This window comes from Rhamphochromis sp. 'chilingali' (genome assembly GCF_963969265.1).
Source record: "Rhamphochromis sp. 'chilingali' genome assembly, chromosome: 13".
Lineage (NCBI taxonomy): Eukaryota > Metazoa > Chordata > Actinopteri > Cichliformes > Cichlidae > Rhamphochromis > Rhamphochromis sp. 'chilingali'.
The window spans coordinates 3,065,550-3,082,151 of record NC_137940.1 but is presented as its reverse complement, the minus strand read 5'-3'; the positions used below and the strand labels follow the sequence as shown (position 1 = coordinate 3,082,151).

The following is a 16,602-nucleotide window of genomic DNA, read 5'->3' as shown; positions in this document are numbered from 1 at the left end:
CTGTTGGAGACATTTTTTAAGCAACTGGAGGTTCCAAGGTCATGAATTCAAACAACTGTAAGTTGGTACAGATTATTCAGTTGGAAGAAGACCCAAAGTGTCACTCTCAGATGAGAGGAAATTGGTTCAGAACAACTCAAAGGCCAACGAGGCTCAAGCCTGCCGAACTGAAGTTAGTTTTATATTGCTGTGGACGGAGGGCGTGCCAAGAAAAAAGGCCTCTGCTCTAAAACTGATCCCTTCGAGCTTGACTGGAATTTGCAGCTTGCGCTATCTGGCTGTAATGACAAAGGTATGTTTGGAGGAGTAAAGGTGAGGCTTTCAAACCTAAACAGTAAAGCCAAATGTGAAGCATGGTGGTGACGGTTCCATGCTCTGGGGCTTTTTTGACACCAGTGGTAGTGGAACATTGCACAAAGTGGACGGAACAATGAAGGAGGACTAGCTCTAAATTCTTTAACGTAACATCAGATGAAGAGCTAGTTGATTGAAACTTGGACACAATTAAATGTTCAAACAGGACAAACACACAGCAAAGCTGCTTTTAGAATGGAAGCAGGCTAACATTATTCTTTCAGAATGGCCTTGCCACAGCCCTGACCTCAACCCTATTAAAACTTTGTAAATGTTTCTTAACCCTGGAGAACCAATGGGGTCGGCTCTGACCCCATTGGTTTACTAGGAAACCATGGGGTCAAATTTGACCCCATGGTTTCTCCAGGGTTAAAATGTCAGTGTTCATGCAATGGTGAATACACAGTATTTCTAGGATTTCTCTGAATCTGGTTAATTAAATTGGTGTTTTTTGGCTTAATGAAGAAAAAAAAAAGTCACAACAGAGACCTCTAGCTGAAACTGTACTTTGTTTAAGCATTTCCACACAATCAAAAGAAATGTGGACCTAAGTCATTTGACTTGTAAAACATAAGGAGATCACCCAGGTTTCTCTCTGTGTAATGTACCACGGGCAGTTTATCTACAGAAGTTGCAGTTGATGGTTGACACAGGAGCACAGGTCTCAAATTTTGTCTGTCTGCCATAATTCCTATTTATTTAGTTTCCTGTATGTATAGGAAACAAAATACATATGAAAGTTAATCATATATTTTTACCTGGCCTATTAGCATGTTGTGTGCTAACTGTGCTAACTATAACACCACATGCCTCTATCCCTTTTTCTTTGTGTTTACAGAAACAGAAAAGCAACCTACAGGCTTGCAAACATTCATTCAGCCCAATATTTACATTTTCATGCCCCACCTCAGACTCCATCCGGGCAGCCTTGTACCTAATGTAGTGCTGGGACAGGGACGTCGTGGAGGTATGAAGCCCTCACATTTAATAAAAATGCACAGCCCTACTATTCAATGAATCTTGGTAGGATTATGTGCGTGTGCGTGTGTGTGTGTGTGTGTGTGTGTGTGTGTGTGTGTGTGTGTGTGTGTGTATGGCAAATGGCCTGTATTTGTATAGCGCTTTACTAGTCCCTAAGGACCCCAAAGTGCTTTACATATCCAGTCATCCACCCATTCACACACACATTCACACACTGGTGGTGGCAGCTACATTGTAGCCACAGCCACCCTGGGGCGCACTGACTGTATATATATATATGTATATGTGTATATAAATAAATAAATAAAGTGAATGCAAGAGTCAAATAAGGGATAGTCAGTTTTACATCTGCTGTGCTAATGGAAGCAGACAGTGACTATAGTTTTTCTCTGGTTCTCTATCCTGTCATCTCTCAGTGTCCGTGGTGCTTGGCATTCCCACTGTGAAGCGTGACAAGCAAAGTTACCTGGTCAACACGCTTAGCTCTCTGCTATTTAGCCTGACTTCATCACAGTGCCAGGATCTCCTCATCATCGTCTTTGTTGCTGAGGTTACACACACACACACACACACACACACACACACACACACACACACACACACACACACACACACACACACACTCTAGCTGGCTAACTGTCCGTAAGTTTGCTGTTACTTTACAAAACAAATGTAAGTTATTTATATCTTTGCTTTGAATCATTGGATCATTTCCTGCTAGACACAGTGTAGTTTCATATTAAACACAAGTTACTAAGAAGAGTTATGTTAGCCAGTGAAGTAATTTGGCCTGCTATATAACTTTAATTTCTGCTGCGATGCAATTATGCTAAGGTATAGTTAGCCAGCTACATGTAACTTAGCTACGGTGCATTCATGTGGTGGTGGTTAATTTATAAAGTTAGCTGATAACTTTAAAAAACAACCACCAAATCTCAAGCACAGTGGTAAAAGTTTCACATTGTGGGGATGTGGTTTTCCCCTCTCACTCAGATGGGCTTCATTGGATTAAAGTTGTTTTTTTTCCTTTCCAGTTTATGCTAGCTAATTTTAGCTTGCCTATAATAAATTCCTTGATATGCAGTGTAGCAGCTGGCTTGGCTTACCTAAGGCACATCAGTGTTTGTTAGCCTATCCTAATGCACCTGACCTCATAACACTCCTGAACTCAAACACCATAATTTAGTGGTGAACAAGGTAAATTGTTCCCTACTGCAAACAATTAATTTCAATTGCATGTCATAAATTATAATAAATCATAAATAAATACCATAAATAAGTATTCAGGACCAGAATGACCTTTGCTTCCTTCTTTGCGCCCACATGCTGATTTACTTATTGGGTGAGATGTGACACACAGCTGTTATACAGTGCCACTAAAGAACTTTTTTCTGATGTCAGTCTGACTCACTGAGAGTGCTCTTGCATATGGACTATAATGTGCTGTTTGCTAGACATCTGAGAGAAAGGACACATGAACACCTAACGACTTTCATACCTGCTCATCTTTGGGGTTTTCTTTTATTGTTTTTTTTTTTTTGTGAGTAACAAAAACTATAAACAGGAACACAACGAGTCTTTATCAACCCCCAAACTGAAACTGATAATATGTCTGGCCTTCAAAGGACTTACACAGTTACAGTCTCAGTCTGTAAGAGCACCAGCGTGTATTCATTGTTGCAAAAGCCTCGAGGAGCTCAAGTTTTATATTAATTCAGTCAAATATGCCCCCCCTCCCCATCACTGACCCAGTCCTGTCTCTCTCTCTGTCTTTCAGACAAACTTAGACTATGTGAACAGTGTAGCAGAGACCATCATGAAGAAGTAAGTGAGCTAGATTGCCTCCCATGGGGCAGTTTCTCTGTTGTATCAGTGTTCACGTTAGACTTAAGTTTCATGCTCTTTATTGCTTGCAGCACCAGCAGCAGACTGCTGTTTCTGTCTGTAAGTGTATAAAAAATAAGATGTTTATTATTACAGTAGGATTGTATTGCATGTGGGCATTCACCAATCTATTTTTCTTTAGTCAGCCATGGACTAACTATGGCTGATGGTCATATGTGTGAGATTTGTCTACTGGGGAAGTATTTCTCTTTATGTGCAACTTCAACATGGAAATGGTCTGTTTTATGTATCGCTTTACAAATAAAGGAAAAGTTAGGCAGCTACATTTCCATTTCTCTTCTTTGAGATTCAACCACAGATTAAAAGAAATAAACCTGAGATAACAGGGGTAATCTGTAAGCATAAAACTACACATTGGCATGTAATTTTATGCAAAGAGAACACAAGAAATGTCCAAATCTTAAATGACTGTATCACTGGAGTGTATAAAACTTATCTTCATACATTCATTCATTTTTTTGAACTCAATTAGATGTTCTGGTAAAATGGAACTGGAAACGCCTGATTACATTTCTGTTTACGCAAATGCTTCAGTGTAGTCTATGTGCACTGATGCTTTACATTAGCCTCTACTACATGCTAACAAAAGCTGTCACAAAACAGGTTTTTAATGTTGTTGCTGCTCTTCCTCCCGGCAACGGGAAAGTGTGAAAGTTGGTTCCCAGCATATGTTTTCAGGAATTTGTTCTCTGATTAACCTAAACGCCTGTTGGTCAAATACAATGTTTGATCTGTGATTTAGGAAGAACTTTTCAGGACAGCTAGGTAAAGTGTGAGAATGAAACGCCCTACAGTTCATAAGACTTGTTATTACATATTTTGTTAGCATACACATAACTGTTTGATTAACCTCTAAATACTAACAAAGAATGTCTATTATTTCCTTTGTATCTTGATGTTGATCTCTGCAGTTAACTAGCTCATTCTTTGCAGTTTTCCCAAGGAGGTGCAGTCTGGATTGCTGGAGGTCATCTCTCCTTCACAGTATTACTACCCTGACTTCGCCAGCCTTAAGGAGACTTTTGGAGACTCCAAAGAAAGAGTCAAGTACGGTGCATATACAAAATCACATGATGCAGTCTCGAAATGCTACAAATGTTTTGTCAGTGATGGTAATTCTGAAGTGTTTTTTACCGTATTTTTCGGACCATAAGGCGCACCAGATTATACATTACAGAATCCTGCCATGCAATTGCATTTGTCCATAACCATCGGGAACCTTCGCATTAACATTTTTGTCGAGTGGGGAAAGAAAGTTAGCGTTCATCCTCCAGCTTCACTGTGTTTATGTTATGCTAGCATAGCTGTGTCGCCAGCGATCACGTAGCACAACATTATATACCAGGTAGCCGAACTTTAGTAATGCTACAAACGTCACTGCTGTTTAGTTTCATTTATGTTGGAAGTGATAGCAGAGCTGTACGTTTGAATTTTCTCACAAATCTGTCAGTCAGAACATGCTATATCATGTTTAGGTGGAAGCTAGCGAGCTAACTTCCTGCTAACTTCTAACTCCGTTAAATTTAATACATTCTGTGTTCATGGATGCCTGGATGTTAAACTTAATTGTTACACCTGGTAAAGCAGGAACGCTGATCATTTTATTAAAGATGAAAGAATTTAGACAGTTTTTAACTCTCAGTGATGCTGCAGTGTTTGTTTGACTTTGGGACCTGAGGATGACGGAGTTTAGGACCCAGATTACTGCGCGAGGCTCCTGCCTATGGTAGCCGTAATGCTCCAACAATCCATCAAGTTGTGCGGCTTCGTAGCAACCAAAGTCGTACTAAAACATTTTTTGACAGATTTTTGAGCACCATGTACCACATAAAATCGGTTCAAGGTCAGTAAGCACAACCAGAATTCATACATAAGACGCATCAGATTATAGGGCGCACTGTTGATTTTGGAGAATATTAAAGGATTTTTAAGAGCGCCTTATAGTGCAGAAAATAGAGTAGGTGCTGCTGCAGTGGCACAGAGGACACAAAACCAACATATACACTACATAACCTAATAAATAAATGATGAAGAGTAGGAGACTTATAATGTGTTTGGTGTGTTAAACAATAAACTGTTATTTATTGAATGCAGAGTGGTGTATAAACACACAGTGAGTACCAAAACCAAAAAGGTGAGTGAATTTCTGCTCGGGTTATATTTGTGCTTCTTGTTTGATTTTAGATGGCGAACAAAACAGAATCTGGACTTCAGCTTCCTCATGCTCTACGCTCAAGACAAAGGAACGTTTTATGTTCAGGTTAGGGTCAGACTTTAGTTATTATTTATTAAACACCTTATTTCTATTGTGTTTTGCATATCATGTTTCAGGAAAGTTATTTTTAGCACCATTTATTTGTTTGTGATATCAGCCAGAGTAGCTTTGTATGTTATAATTCTTCCTTCTATATCTTTCGCTTTCACATTGCTTGTCTGGGTAGGGGCACTGCAGATGAGCTCAGACTATAAATGCTTACAGAAGACCCAAAGATGACATCACAGAAATGTGAAATACAAAAGTCTGAAATGATAGCCTGTTGTAAACTCTTTCTCCTTTTCACCAGGAGTGGTCTGATTGGGCTGTAGCTGTGCTTATGTTTAAACTTTTTATAAATAGTGTCTACTTCCTGACACGTCTGTTTTTAACAAGCTAAGCAGATCTAAAATGTGTGGTCGAATGCCTAAGTGCAGCACAGAGTCCTGTTACGTTTAGGATAACTAAGAAAAAGGATAAAGGAGCAAATTATTATTTGTTGTCTGTTGATTTCCAGTTAGAGGATGATGTTGTTGCTAAGTCGGGCTACTATGACGAGATGAAGGCCTACGCCACAAACGAAGCTTCAAAGCCATGGCTCTACCTTGAGTTCTCCCAGCTTGGATTTATAGGTGTGCTTTTGTGTAAAATACTGAAGTAATTTTTGTGTGTGTGTGTGTGGATTTTTTTAGGTAATATTACACGAATGCATTTGTGTGTATGTGTGATTCTCCAGGCAAGTTGTTTCGCACCCAGGACCTCCCAATGATCGCCGAGTTCTTCCTCATGTTTCACAGAGACAAACCTATTGACTGGCTGCTGGATCACATTCTGTGGGTGAAGGTTTGCAACCCCGAGAAAGATGATGTAAGTCAGTTATATCAAGAGTCAAGAAATGCAAAGTATAGATTCATTTGTGTTTTGGGAAAGAGTCAGACCACTTCATTATTTTTTTTTTTACACACTTTGCTGTTTGTTACAGCCCTACAAATAAGAAAAAACACGTTGTTGTTGAGGATTTTTGTTAAAATGGAGCATAAATCTCTAAATAAATCTGTGGTTAAATAGATCTGGGACTCAGACTCTACACACTCTATGTAGATGACACCTCTTGTCTATACAAAGCATGGTATTTCCAGTACTGAGAAAGCATTGAACAGTACATTTTTTCCTATTGCTTGTTTTTTTTGTTGTTGTTGTAAAGAGCAGCTTTTACAGTGCGTTTCAAACTCACATGTTCTCATATTGTATATAGAAACACTGCACAGAGCAGAAGGCACTACTCAAGCAGAGGTACAAGCCTTCCCTCTTTCAGCATGTTGGTCTCCACTCTTCTCTGCCCGGGAAACTGCAGCATCTGAAGGTGAGAGTTCTGTTGGGGTTTGAATATATAATCCGAATGCGTATTTGCTGATTATATTGTTTTAATATAAGAGAGGCCTAACTCTGAGTACAGTCTGTGCCAAAAAGCACTGACAGGGAACTGCATGCTTTTGCAGAGCAAGCTTTTGCAGCCGGAAAGTGAAACTAAGCAGAGTCTTTGATTGAAACTTATAGTGGTGTGATGTAGAGAGCAAGTATATAAATACCTCCGTTTGTGCTTCAGACCTGGGGTTGTGTGTTTTGTGTTCAGGTCTCCATATCAAGGATATGTAAAATAAAGATCATTTTTAAAGTAAAAGGACCACTTCTGAGCTGTGTCTTTCTTGGCCGTAAAGAATACAAAAGAACCGGATTTAATAGTTCAAATTCAAATTTTATTTGTCACATACACAGTCATACACAGTACGATATGCAGTGAAATGCTTGGACAACTGCTCGTGACCTAAAGAAGAAAAAAAAAAAGTTCCTTTGACTCCCAGGAAACATGTTTCATGATGGATATGAAGGTTTATCTGTCAGAGCCATTGGGGATATTTGGTGAAAACAAAACGCAGTGCATCCACATGTATTCCTCATACCATCTGTGAAGCCACCAAGTTGACCATGAACTCCTCCCTATACCAAAGTCTATTCCAATTGAATGTAAGGCCAGATGTAAAGATAACACCTGGGCTAATTTGGGTAATGCAACAGGACAACGGCACCAAGCACAGAAACAAACTGAAGGGCTGAAAAAGAAAAGATTCAGGGTGTTGGAATCAGTGTTGGTCAAGTTACTTGAAAAAAGTAATCAGTAACTAATTACTGATTACTTCCCCAAAAAAGTAATCCCGTTACTTTACTGATTACTTATTTTCAAAAGTAATTAATTACTTAGTTACTTAGTTACTTTTTAAAAACACGATTTACAACCTGAAGAGGTGATAAAGCGATAGAACTTTCAGCCCAATTCTACTTTTTCTGCATAATCCATCATACAAAATGTAATCAAATGGAAAAGTCTCTTTTTTTAAAACTTGTTTTATTAGTTTTAATCTTTTAACTTTATGCATCAAGCAAAGATTTAATTATATGCAACATTCTCTGACTGGAAGAAATTAGTTTAACATTTAAACCTATTTTCTGCACATTCCAGCACATAAAATAAAATATTTTTTGTGTTTACACTCAGTCTTTCAAATAGATGCAAGTAAAACACAGCAGAAAATAAATAAAGTCAAAGACTCAGCGGTCCTGTTGCTCTATTTTCATCTGTAAAGCAGGAGTGCGGTAGGCGGAGGTTTACCCTGGTGCAGGTGTGCTGCGGTCAGTGGAAGAATCCGCGAGTTTCTCTGTGAGTTTCCCATTACGTCGTAGCTACTCGGTGCTTGTTTGGAAGTTTAGGGTTTTTTCACGGTTCGGTTCGGTTCGATACTTTGGTGTCACGGTTCGATATTTTTTCGATACAAAAAAAATGTTCATGCATTTTTTATTTGTCATTTATTAAAATTATAAATATATATTTTAACTCAAAAGTACAGTTTTTAAATTTAACCCTAACCCTTGTGCGTGTTTTTTATTGTGACAGCGAATGCGCACCTGCGGACCACTTATGTGCAGCCCTGGTTATTTAGCTCATCATATTGCAGCCACAGAAATTCTTTTGTCCATGAAACCATAAAGCTGCACTTTCTTTTTGCCTTATAGTCTGATTTGTCATAACTTCTCCGTTTTGTGGTAAGCTTTTCTTTGGCTGTCACTTCTTCACCCTGACCTGTCTTATTTGGCTCAGCAGAACTGAAATGCTTTTAGACATGCACTCACATAAGCTCAGCGATTCTCTGCGCGATCAACCTCTCACATGTTTAAGCTTGCTGCGGGAGATTTCACTTGTCATGTTTGCATAGTAAGCTAACGATTAATAAGACGATGTCAGAGGAATTGGTGCACAAATTATCATCACTCACAGATCAGTGCTGTCGCTCTCTATACACAGTTGGCACGATTGCAAAGTGAAAGCAAAAAACAAGCGCAAATTCAAACGCGACTTCAATATGTCACATATTGACAGTGGCTCACCGATGCCAATGACATAATTACCCAGCTACATTTCTGAAAGAATGCAAAAGCATTGACATATATTTTTCCTACAATAGTCCGACGGGCAGGTCAGAGATAGATTTTGGTAGCCCGACTGAAAAAAATCGCTAGCTCCGGGACGTCGGGCTAGCGATATTGCGAGCCCTGTATCTGATTGAGGAATCACTCATCTTTGGAAAAGAGAGTTTATTACAGAGAAATGGCTCTTTCCAAAATAAAAGCTATACTATCCGCTTCTTCTGGGCTATATTCTCAGCAGCATAAGGAGAATCATGTGCTAACAGCTGTCTAAATGACTCGGCTAAAGTTAGTAGCATGCTTGTTGTATTTGTCTTTGCACTGGGATGATGTCGGTGTAAATGTGCAGTCATATTCGTTGTGTTCCCACTAGTGCTTTCAGGTTAATCTCGTTGAAATGACCTTAACGCCACAACACGGCAAATCTCCGTTAACGAGCTACCGCCGATCGCTCCGTGCATGGGGCTAGACGGCCAACACGTTAACGAGCTAACTGCGCTAACACACTAGTTCACACCAATGTAATTGAGCATTGCATGGCACATCCAACATACTGTTTTACTTTAGTCCATGACTCGCTTACCTTCAGGGTCATACGTCACATGAAAACCAAAATAATTCCAAACGCCAGATCTGAATGAGGTTCAATTTGCCTGTTACAAGGAGAGCTTAACTTCTGTCTCGCTAGCTTGCCCTGCGCTCTTCCTTCTGACTATGCTGTCTGTGTTGAGCGCTCAGTGAATCTGCATTCGACTACTCCGCCTAGGCTGCACTGTCGAGCCTAGGCGGAGTAGTCGAATGCAGATTCACTGAGCGCTCAACACAGACAGCATCGTCAGAAGGAAAATTGATAAAATAAATTACAAATGTTGTATTGTTCGATACATATGCGTACCGAACCGAAAGCACTGTATCGAACGGTTCAATATCGATACGAATATCGTTGCACCCCTAATATATATATATATATATATATATATATATATATATATATATATATACACACATATGTATATATATATATATATATATATATATATATATATATATATATATATATATACACACATATGTATGTATGTATATATATATATATATATATATATATATATATATATATATATATATATGTGTATATATATATATATATATATATATATATATATATATATATGTGTATATATATATATATATATATATGTGTGTATATATATATATATATATATATATATATGTGTGTATATATATATATATATATATATATATATATATATATATATATATATATATATATATATATATATTCGCAAAGCCACCAGCATTGTGGCTGATCGGACACACCCCTCTCACACACTCTTTACACTCCTGCCATCTGGAAAAAGGTACCGAAGCATTCGGGCACGCACATCCAGACTGTGCAACAGCTTTTTTCCACAAGCCATCCGTCTCCTCAGCAAAAAGGGACTGACTGATAAACACGCACACACACACATACACTAACATTATCACTCAGCTTAACTCAAATACCTCAAAACATTGAGACTGGACTGACTAACCAACACAAAGCGCAAACACACTGACCTACACCACCAAACCATCGCACACACCAACCTGTAAATGCTCTTTTGCACAATATTATTACTAGATATATTATATATATATTTTTTTTTTTGCACTAACTTGTCTTGTAGCACCTTGGTTCCTGGAGGAACGTTGTTTCGCCTCACTGTGTATTTTTAAACTGTATATGGTTGAAGTGACAATAAAGTTGAACTTGAACTTGAACTTGAACTTGAAAGCATCAGCAGTGGTTCGCACTTGCTGTGTTGTCGGTTGTAATGTTAGATCGCACGATCGGGAAGGGAATAAGCTAGAAAATGGGCTCTGTTTTTATCATTTCCCCACCTGGAAGCAGCATGAGGGAGCTCATGTGTCGGATGTTACCGAAAGAAGGCGTCTAGCCTGGATAGCAGCTGTGAGATGAGCTGATATCCAGTTCTCTTCCATCTCCAGATATCTGTTGGTGCTGCAGACATTTTCATTCAGGTAAGACCTAAATAAGTTCATATTACTCTTTATAGCCTAATAGTTGTATTTTCAATGCGCTCTGAGGTCGTAGCAAATTAGAACAAACATCCTAATGAGTGATTTTGTAGATATATATATATATATATATAATAGAATTCAACTTTATTGTCATTGCACATGTCACAAGTACAGGCAACGAAATGCAGTTTGCATCCATCCAGAAGGGCTTTAGCCATAATATAGCTATATTACAGAAACGGGTCTGTTATAGGTATGAGGGTACAAAATATGGGTCAATTATGGGTATGTTACAGTGTACACAGTATGAAGGTATGTTATGAATATGCTATAACTATAATAATAATAATAATAATAATAATAATAATAATAATAATAATAATAATAATGGATACTTTATTGATCCCCATGGGGAAACTATAAGTATGTACAGACTATGAACAGGATATAAATATGAAAACTATACAGAAATATGAACTATGCAAGTTATAAACAGTTATAGAATTATAATTATTATATACATTCTCTTTATAGAGTTGCTAATTGTTTGTCATTATTGCAGCAAACCAGTCTATGAAACGGATGAAACAAATCCTGACTGGGTTCCAGCGCTACACATGGGGCACTACGAAATCCCTGCTTCAAACCACATGCTACACACCACCAGGCCACTCAGATTACTTCTTCCATGTGAGGGTGAAGAGGTGACCCTTCTGGATAAGATGGTGAAGGTTTTGGTGAACATGTGCCCCAGTGTGGTAGTAAAACCAGGGGAAATGCTCTTGTTAAATACTCTCAAAAGTCTTGTGCTGTATATGTAGTGATAAGTTTTCAAAAGAGACAGAATGCTAGCAGCGGGTGATATTATTTAAATGCTCTCATGATTTTATGTGAACATTTTGTCATTTGTAAACTATACATTGATTCTACATTGTAACTGATGTGATGTTTTAATTAAAGGCAAACATTTATTTGTTTCTTTATTCAACTTTTGAACAGTGTTACTTAGTAAGTACATATTCAGTAAATGCTAATTATTTACATGGCAATGCACTTCAGGCACAAATGTAGACCCCTTAAATACAACATTATGGGTTATCCCTCCATTGAAGAATGAAGGGCTTTGGCTGGATCTGCCCCTTTGACCTAGGTCAGAGCCACGTCACCAGGCTCCTGATTGGTTGTCGCGGCGCGATTTGACGCTGGAGTTCAGATTTTTCCAACTCGAGCGGTAGACGCGAAACGCGCGTATGCACAAAATGCAACACAAAAACTCAAAAACTGGGTTTGTTTGCGAGTCAAACGCGCCAGACGCGCTACACTGACGCGCGTTTCACGTGTTTTCGCGACGCAAATCTGCTTCGGAATTTTCGCGGGACCCGCAATCGCGTGTCATCGCACTTTTCCATTGACTTTACATGTAAACCTGACGCTCTGTTCGGTGTGGACACACCGTAAGTCAATAGCGGTTGGCCTAGTGTTTCTACTCCACTGTCGTTATTTCATACGGGTCCACATTTCCAGTGCACGCTATTTTTTGCAAGTACCGTGTCTTTGCATCCGGACGCAATCTGTCTCTATACCGTCGTTTTTATTTTGAGCTGCTTTTAAGTGTGGTTCGTAGCAATCTTCCTTCCAACACAGTGTGGTTGTTTTGATTCGTGGCCTGCTGAAATGGTGCCGCGCTCCCACAGTGCATTGCGGCGTGACGTCAACTCCAAGGCCCTATAGGATCAGCCGTACAGTTTAACCTGAGCAGAAAAAATGTTGTTGATCTGCTGTTTGCTTAGCTGACAATAGAGTTCAAGACAAGAGAAAGCGACTGAGATGAGTGTGAAAGAATGATGGTGTTTGTCATGGAGTAGCTACATGACAGCACAGCCTGATTTAACATGAACACTGGCATATAATGTGAATGTGCAGCTTTAGCATTTTAACTGTATGTGTTTTGAATTGACCCAGAATCATTCATTCATGTTGTTAAGGCAAGGCAAGGCAAGTTTATTTGTACAGCACAATTCAACAACAAGGTGATTCAAAGTGCTTTACAGAGACATTAGAAACAAGAACAAATAAAAAGCATGATTTAAAATTGATTAAAACAAGCAAATAAACTAACTAACTAATTAACAAAAAACAAACAAACAAACAAACAAACAACAGTATATAAAATCAAAACAGATAAAATCAGAACAGTAGATAAAATCAGTAGTTAAATGTAAGTTTTGAAATTTAAGCTTAAAAGTGTGGATTTGGTGCTTTATTCAAATGCAGCTGAGAACAGGTGAGTCTTCAACCTGGATTTAAATAAACTGAGTGTTTCAGCTGATCTGAGGCTTTCTGGGAGTTTGTTCCAGATATAAGGAGCATAAAAGCTGAATGCAGCTTCTCCGTGTCTGGTTCTGACTCTGGGAACTGATAAAAGACCGGATCCAGATGACCTGAGGGATCTGGATGGTTCATACTGGGTCAGGAGGTCATTGATGTATTTTGGTCCTAAACCATTCAGAGCTTTATAGGCCAGCATCAGAACTTTAAAGTCTATCCTCTGATGGACAGGCAGCCAGTGTAAAGACCTCAGAGCTGGACTGATGTGGTCCACTGTTTTGGTCTTAGTGAGGACTCGAGCAGCAGAGTTCTGAATGAGCTGTAGTTGTCTGACTGATTTTTTAGGTAGACCTGTAAAGATGCTGTTACAGTAATCAAGCCTACTAAAGATGAATGCATGGACTAGTTTTTCCAGGTCCTGTTGAGACATCAGATCTTTTATCCTTGATATATTCTTGAGGTGATAGTAAGCTGACTTTGTTATTGTCTTAATGTGTTTTTCTAAGTTTAGGTCTGCATCCATCACTACACCCAAATTTCTCGCCTGGTTTGTGGTTTTTAGATGTATAGATTGAAGTTCTCTGGTGACCTGTAATCGTTTTTCTTTGGCGCCAAAGACTATTACCTCAGTTTTGTTTTTGTTTAGCTGGAGAAAATTGTGGGACAACCAGTCATTGATTTCCTCAATGCATTTACCAAGAGCCTGTACAGGGCCTCGGTCTCCTGGTGACATTGTGATATATATTTGTGTGTCATCTGCATAGCTGTGATAGTTTATTTTGTTGTTCTTTATAATCTGTGCCAGTGGGAGCATGTAGATGTTAAACAGAAGGGGTCCCAAGATGGAACCTTGGGGAACTCCACATGTGATACTTGTCTGCTCAGATGTGAAGTTACCTATTGATACAAAGTATTTCCTGTTTTCTACGTATGTTTTGAACCAGTTTAGTACAGTTCCTGAAAGACCTGCCCAGTTCTCCAGTCGTTTGAGTAATATGTTGTGGTCAACTGTATCAAATGCTGCACTGAGATCCAGTAAAACTAAGACTGACATTTTTCCACTGTCTGTATTCAGACATATGTCATTAAACACTTTGGTCAGAGCGGTTTCAGTGCTGTGGTTCTGTCTAAAACCTGACTGGAAGGCATCGTAGCAATTATTCTGTTTTAAGAAGTAACTGAGCTGTTGAGAAACTGCTTTTTCAATGATCTTACTTAAAAATGGGAGATTTGAGATCGGCCTGTAGTTGTTCATTTGTGTCTTGTCAAGATTGTCCTTTTTCAGTATAGGTTTGATTACAGCAGTTTTTAGTGATTCTGGAAACACACCTGATAATAAGGAAAAGTTGACGATCTGTAACAGGTCTGACTCTAAAGTCTTTGAGACCTTTTTGAAAAAACTTGTTGGCAGGACATCTAAACAGCAGGAGGAGGAGTTCAGTTGACCTAAGATGTCCTCCAGGTCTTTGCTGTTAATAGGTTGAAACTGTTTCATGGTGTTTAAACAGTTTTTTGGTGGACACAGTACATATCCTGGATCTGCTGTTGATGTACCAATTGCTTGTCTAATTTTTTGGATTTTTTCAGTGAAGAATTTGGCAAAGTCATTGCAGGCCATGGTCGAATGAAGTTCAGCTGCCACTGGCACAGGAGGGTTTGTTAGCCTGTCAACTGTAGAAAATAAGACCCGAGCATTATGGCTGTTTTTAGTGATGATGTCAGAGAAGTAGGACCTCCTTGCACTCCTCAGTTGTAAATTATAATTGTGAAGTTTCTCTTTATAGATGTCATAATGAACCTGGAGGTTTGTTTTTCTCCATCTGCGCTCAGCTTTCCTACACTCTCTTTTCATTTTTCACCAGTGTGGAGTTTCTCCATGGAGACTTTTTCCTTCCAGAGATAACCTTCACCTTAATGGGAGCAATAGTGTCCATTACATTTAACATGTTAGCATTGAAGCTATTGACGAGCTCATTGACTGACCCTCTGGGCAGGTCAGGTGTTAATGGGAAGACCTGGTTAAAAATTGCACTATTGTGTTCAGTTATACACTGTTTTGTGATCACTGTTGTTGATATATTTGTGTGGGCTGAGATTTTACTTTCAAAGAAAACACAGTAATGATCAGACAGGCCCACATCAGACACAGTAACCTTTGAAATGCTCAGGCCTTTGGAGATCAGTAGGTCAAGAGTGTGTCCTCTATTATGTGTGGCCTCTGTTACATGCTGAGTCAGCCCAAAGTTGCCCAGAGTGTTACTCAGGTCTTTAGTCCCTTTGTCCTGAGGGTTGTCCACATGAATGTTAAAATCCCCAGCAATAATTACACAGTCAAAATCAACACAGATCACAGACAGCAGTTCACTGAGGTCATTAAAAAAGTCTGTGCAGTATTTGGGAGGCCTGTAAACATTAAGAAACACAACTTTGGATGGGGCCTTCAGCGGCCTTCTGTTAAGTGTTCTCGCCTGTGGATGTGCTGTGGTATGTGCAAAGATATTTTTCTCTTCTTTCTCTTATCCACTTCAGGACAAAGACTTTGGGAAGCAGACGCTGTACAAGGCTCACAATAACCCACCTGCAGAGGTGAGCAGCACTTTGAAACACTACCAGACGCACAGTTTGAAAAGTGCTTACGAAGGACGAGATTTCTTCTGGGCAATAACTCCCCTCCAGGGTGACTACATCCTCTTCAACTTCTCCCAGCCAGTCTACACTTCTGGGTTAGTTTGTTTAGTTATTTTCCATACATTCTGTAAATTTTGCAAATGAATGTTTTCTATTTAAAAAAAAAAAAAAGAAGAAAAGAAGAGGACAAAAACACAAATGATGGTGACCCAGTCTGCACATTAAACTGCTTTACAAACTGCTTTCATTCATACACACGCATGAAACAAGCAGCAGCTAGAGGATGACAAGGTACAGCACAAATGCTGCGGCAAGGCAGAGCTAGGATGTTGGGTCAGGGGGAAATGTCATTATCACCACCCTCAGAGATTGGGTACCAAGCCCTAATAGCAACTGGTGCGTCGAAGGTGTTGAATGTGAGAGCAGCTGACCCGAAAGTGAAGGTCATGGCTAAGCTGGAAAACATGAAGTACCCTCTGAAAGTCTACTAGACGATGTGAATGCAGCATTAGAAACAATCCCTACTGTGACCATTACTGAAACTGACTGATGTACACCACAGCAACAGTGATCATCAGTGTTGGGAAGGTTACTTTTAAAATGTATTCCACTACAGATTACAGATT

General features: G+C 39.1%; 1 protein-coding gene across 1 annotated transcript in view; it reads left to right on the top strand.

The window, feature by feature from the left end:
* LOC308408538 (alpha-1,3-mannosyl-glycoprotein 4-beta-N-acetylglucosaminyltransferase B) overlaps positions 1-16,602 on the top strand; it is a 35,258-nt gene that overhangs the window by 6,751 nt on the left and 11,905 nt on the right. The window contains exons 3-11 of the mRNA XM_080900868.1: positions 1,193-1,321; positions 1,752-1,885; positions 3,113-3,159; positions 4,174-4,287; positions 5,425-5,500; positions 6,012-6,126; positions 6,231-6,361; positions 6,750-6,857; positions 15,878-16,071. Of these exons, the coding sequence (XP_080756994.1) occupies positions 1,193-1,321; positions 1,752-1,885; positions 3,113-3,159; positions 4,174-4,287; positions 5,425-5,500; positions 6,012-6,126; positions 6,231-6,361; positions 6,750-6,857; positions 15,878-16,071 (1,048 nt within the window). The remainder of the gene's footprint in view (positions 1-1,192; positions 1,322-1,751; positions 1,886-3,112; positions 3,160-4,173; positions 4,288-5,424; positions 5,501-6,011; positions 6,127-6,230; positions 6,362-6,749; positions 6,858-15,877; positions 16,072-16,602) is intronic.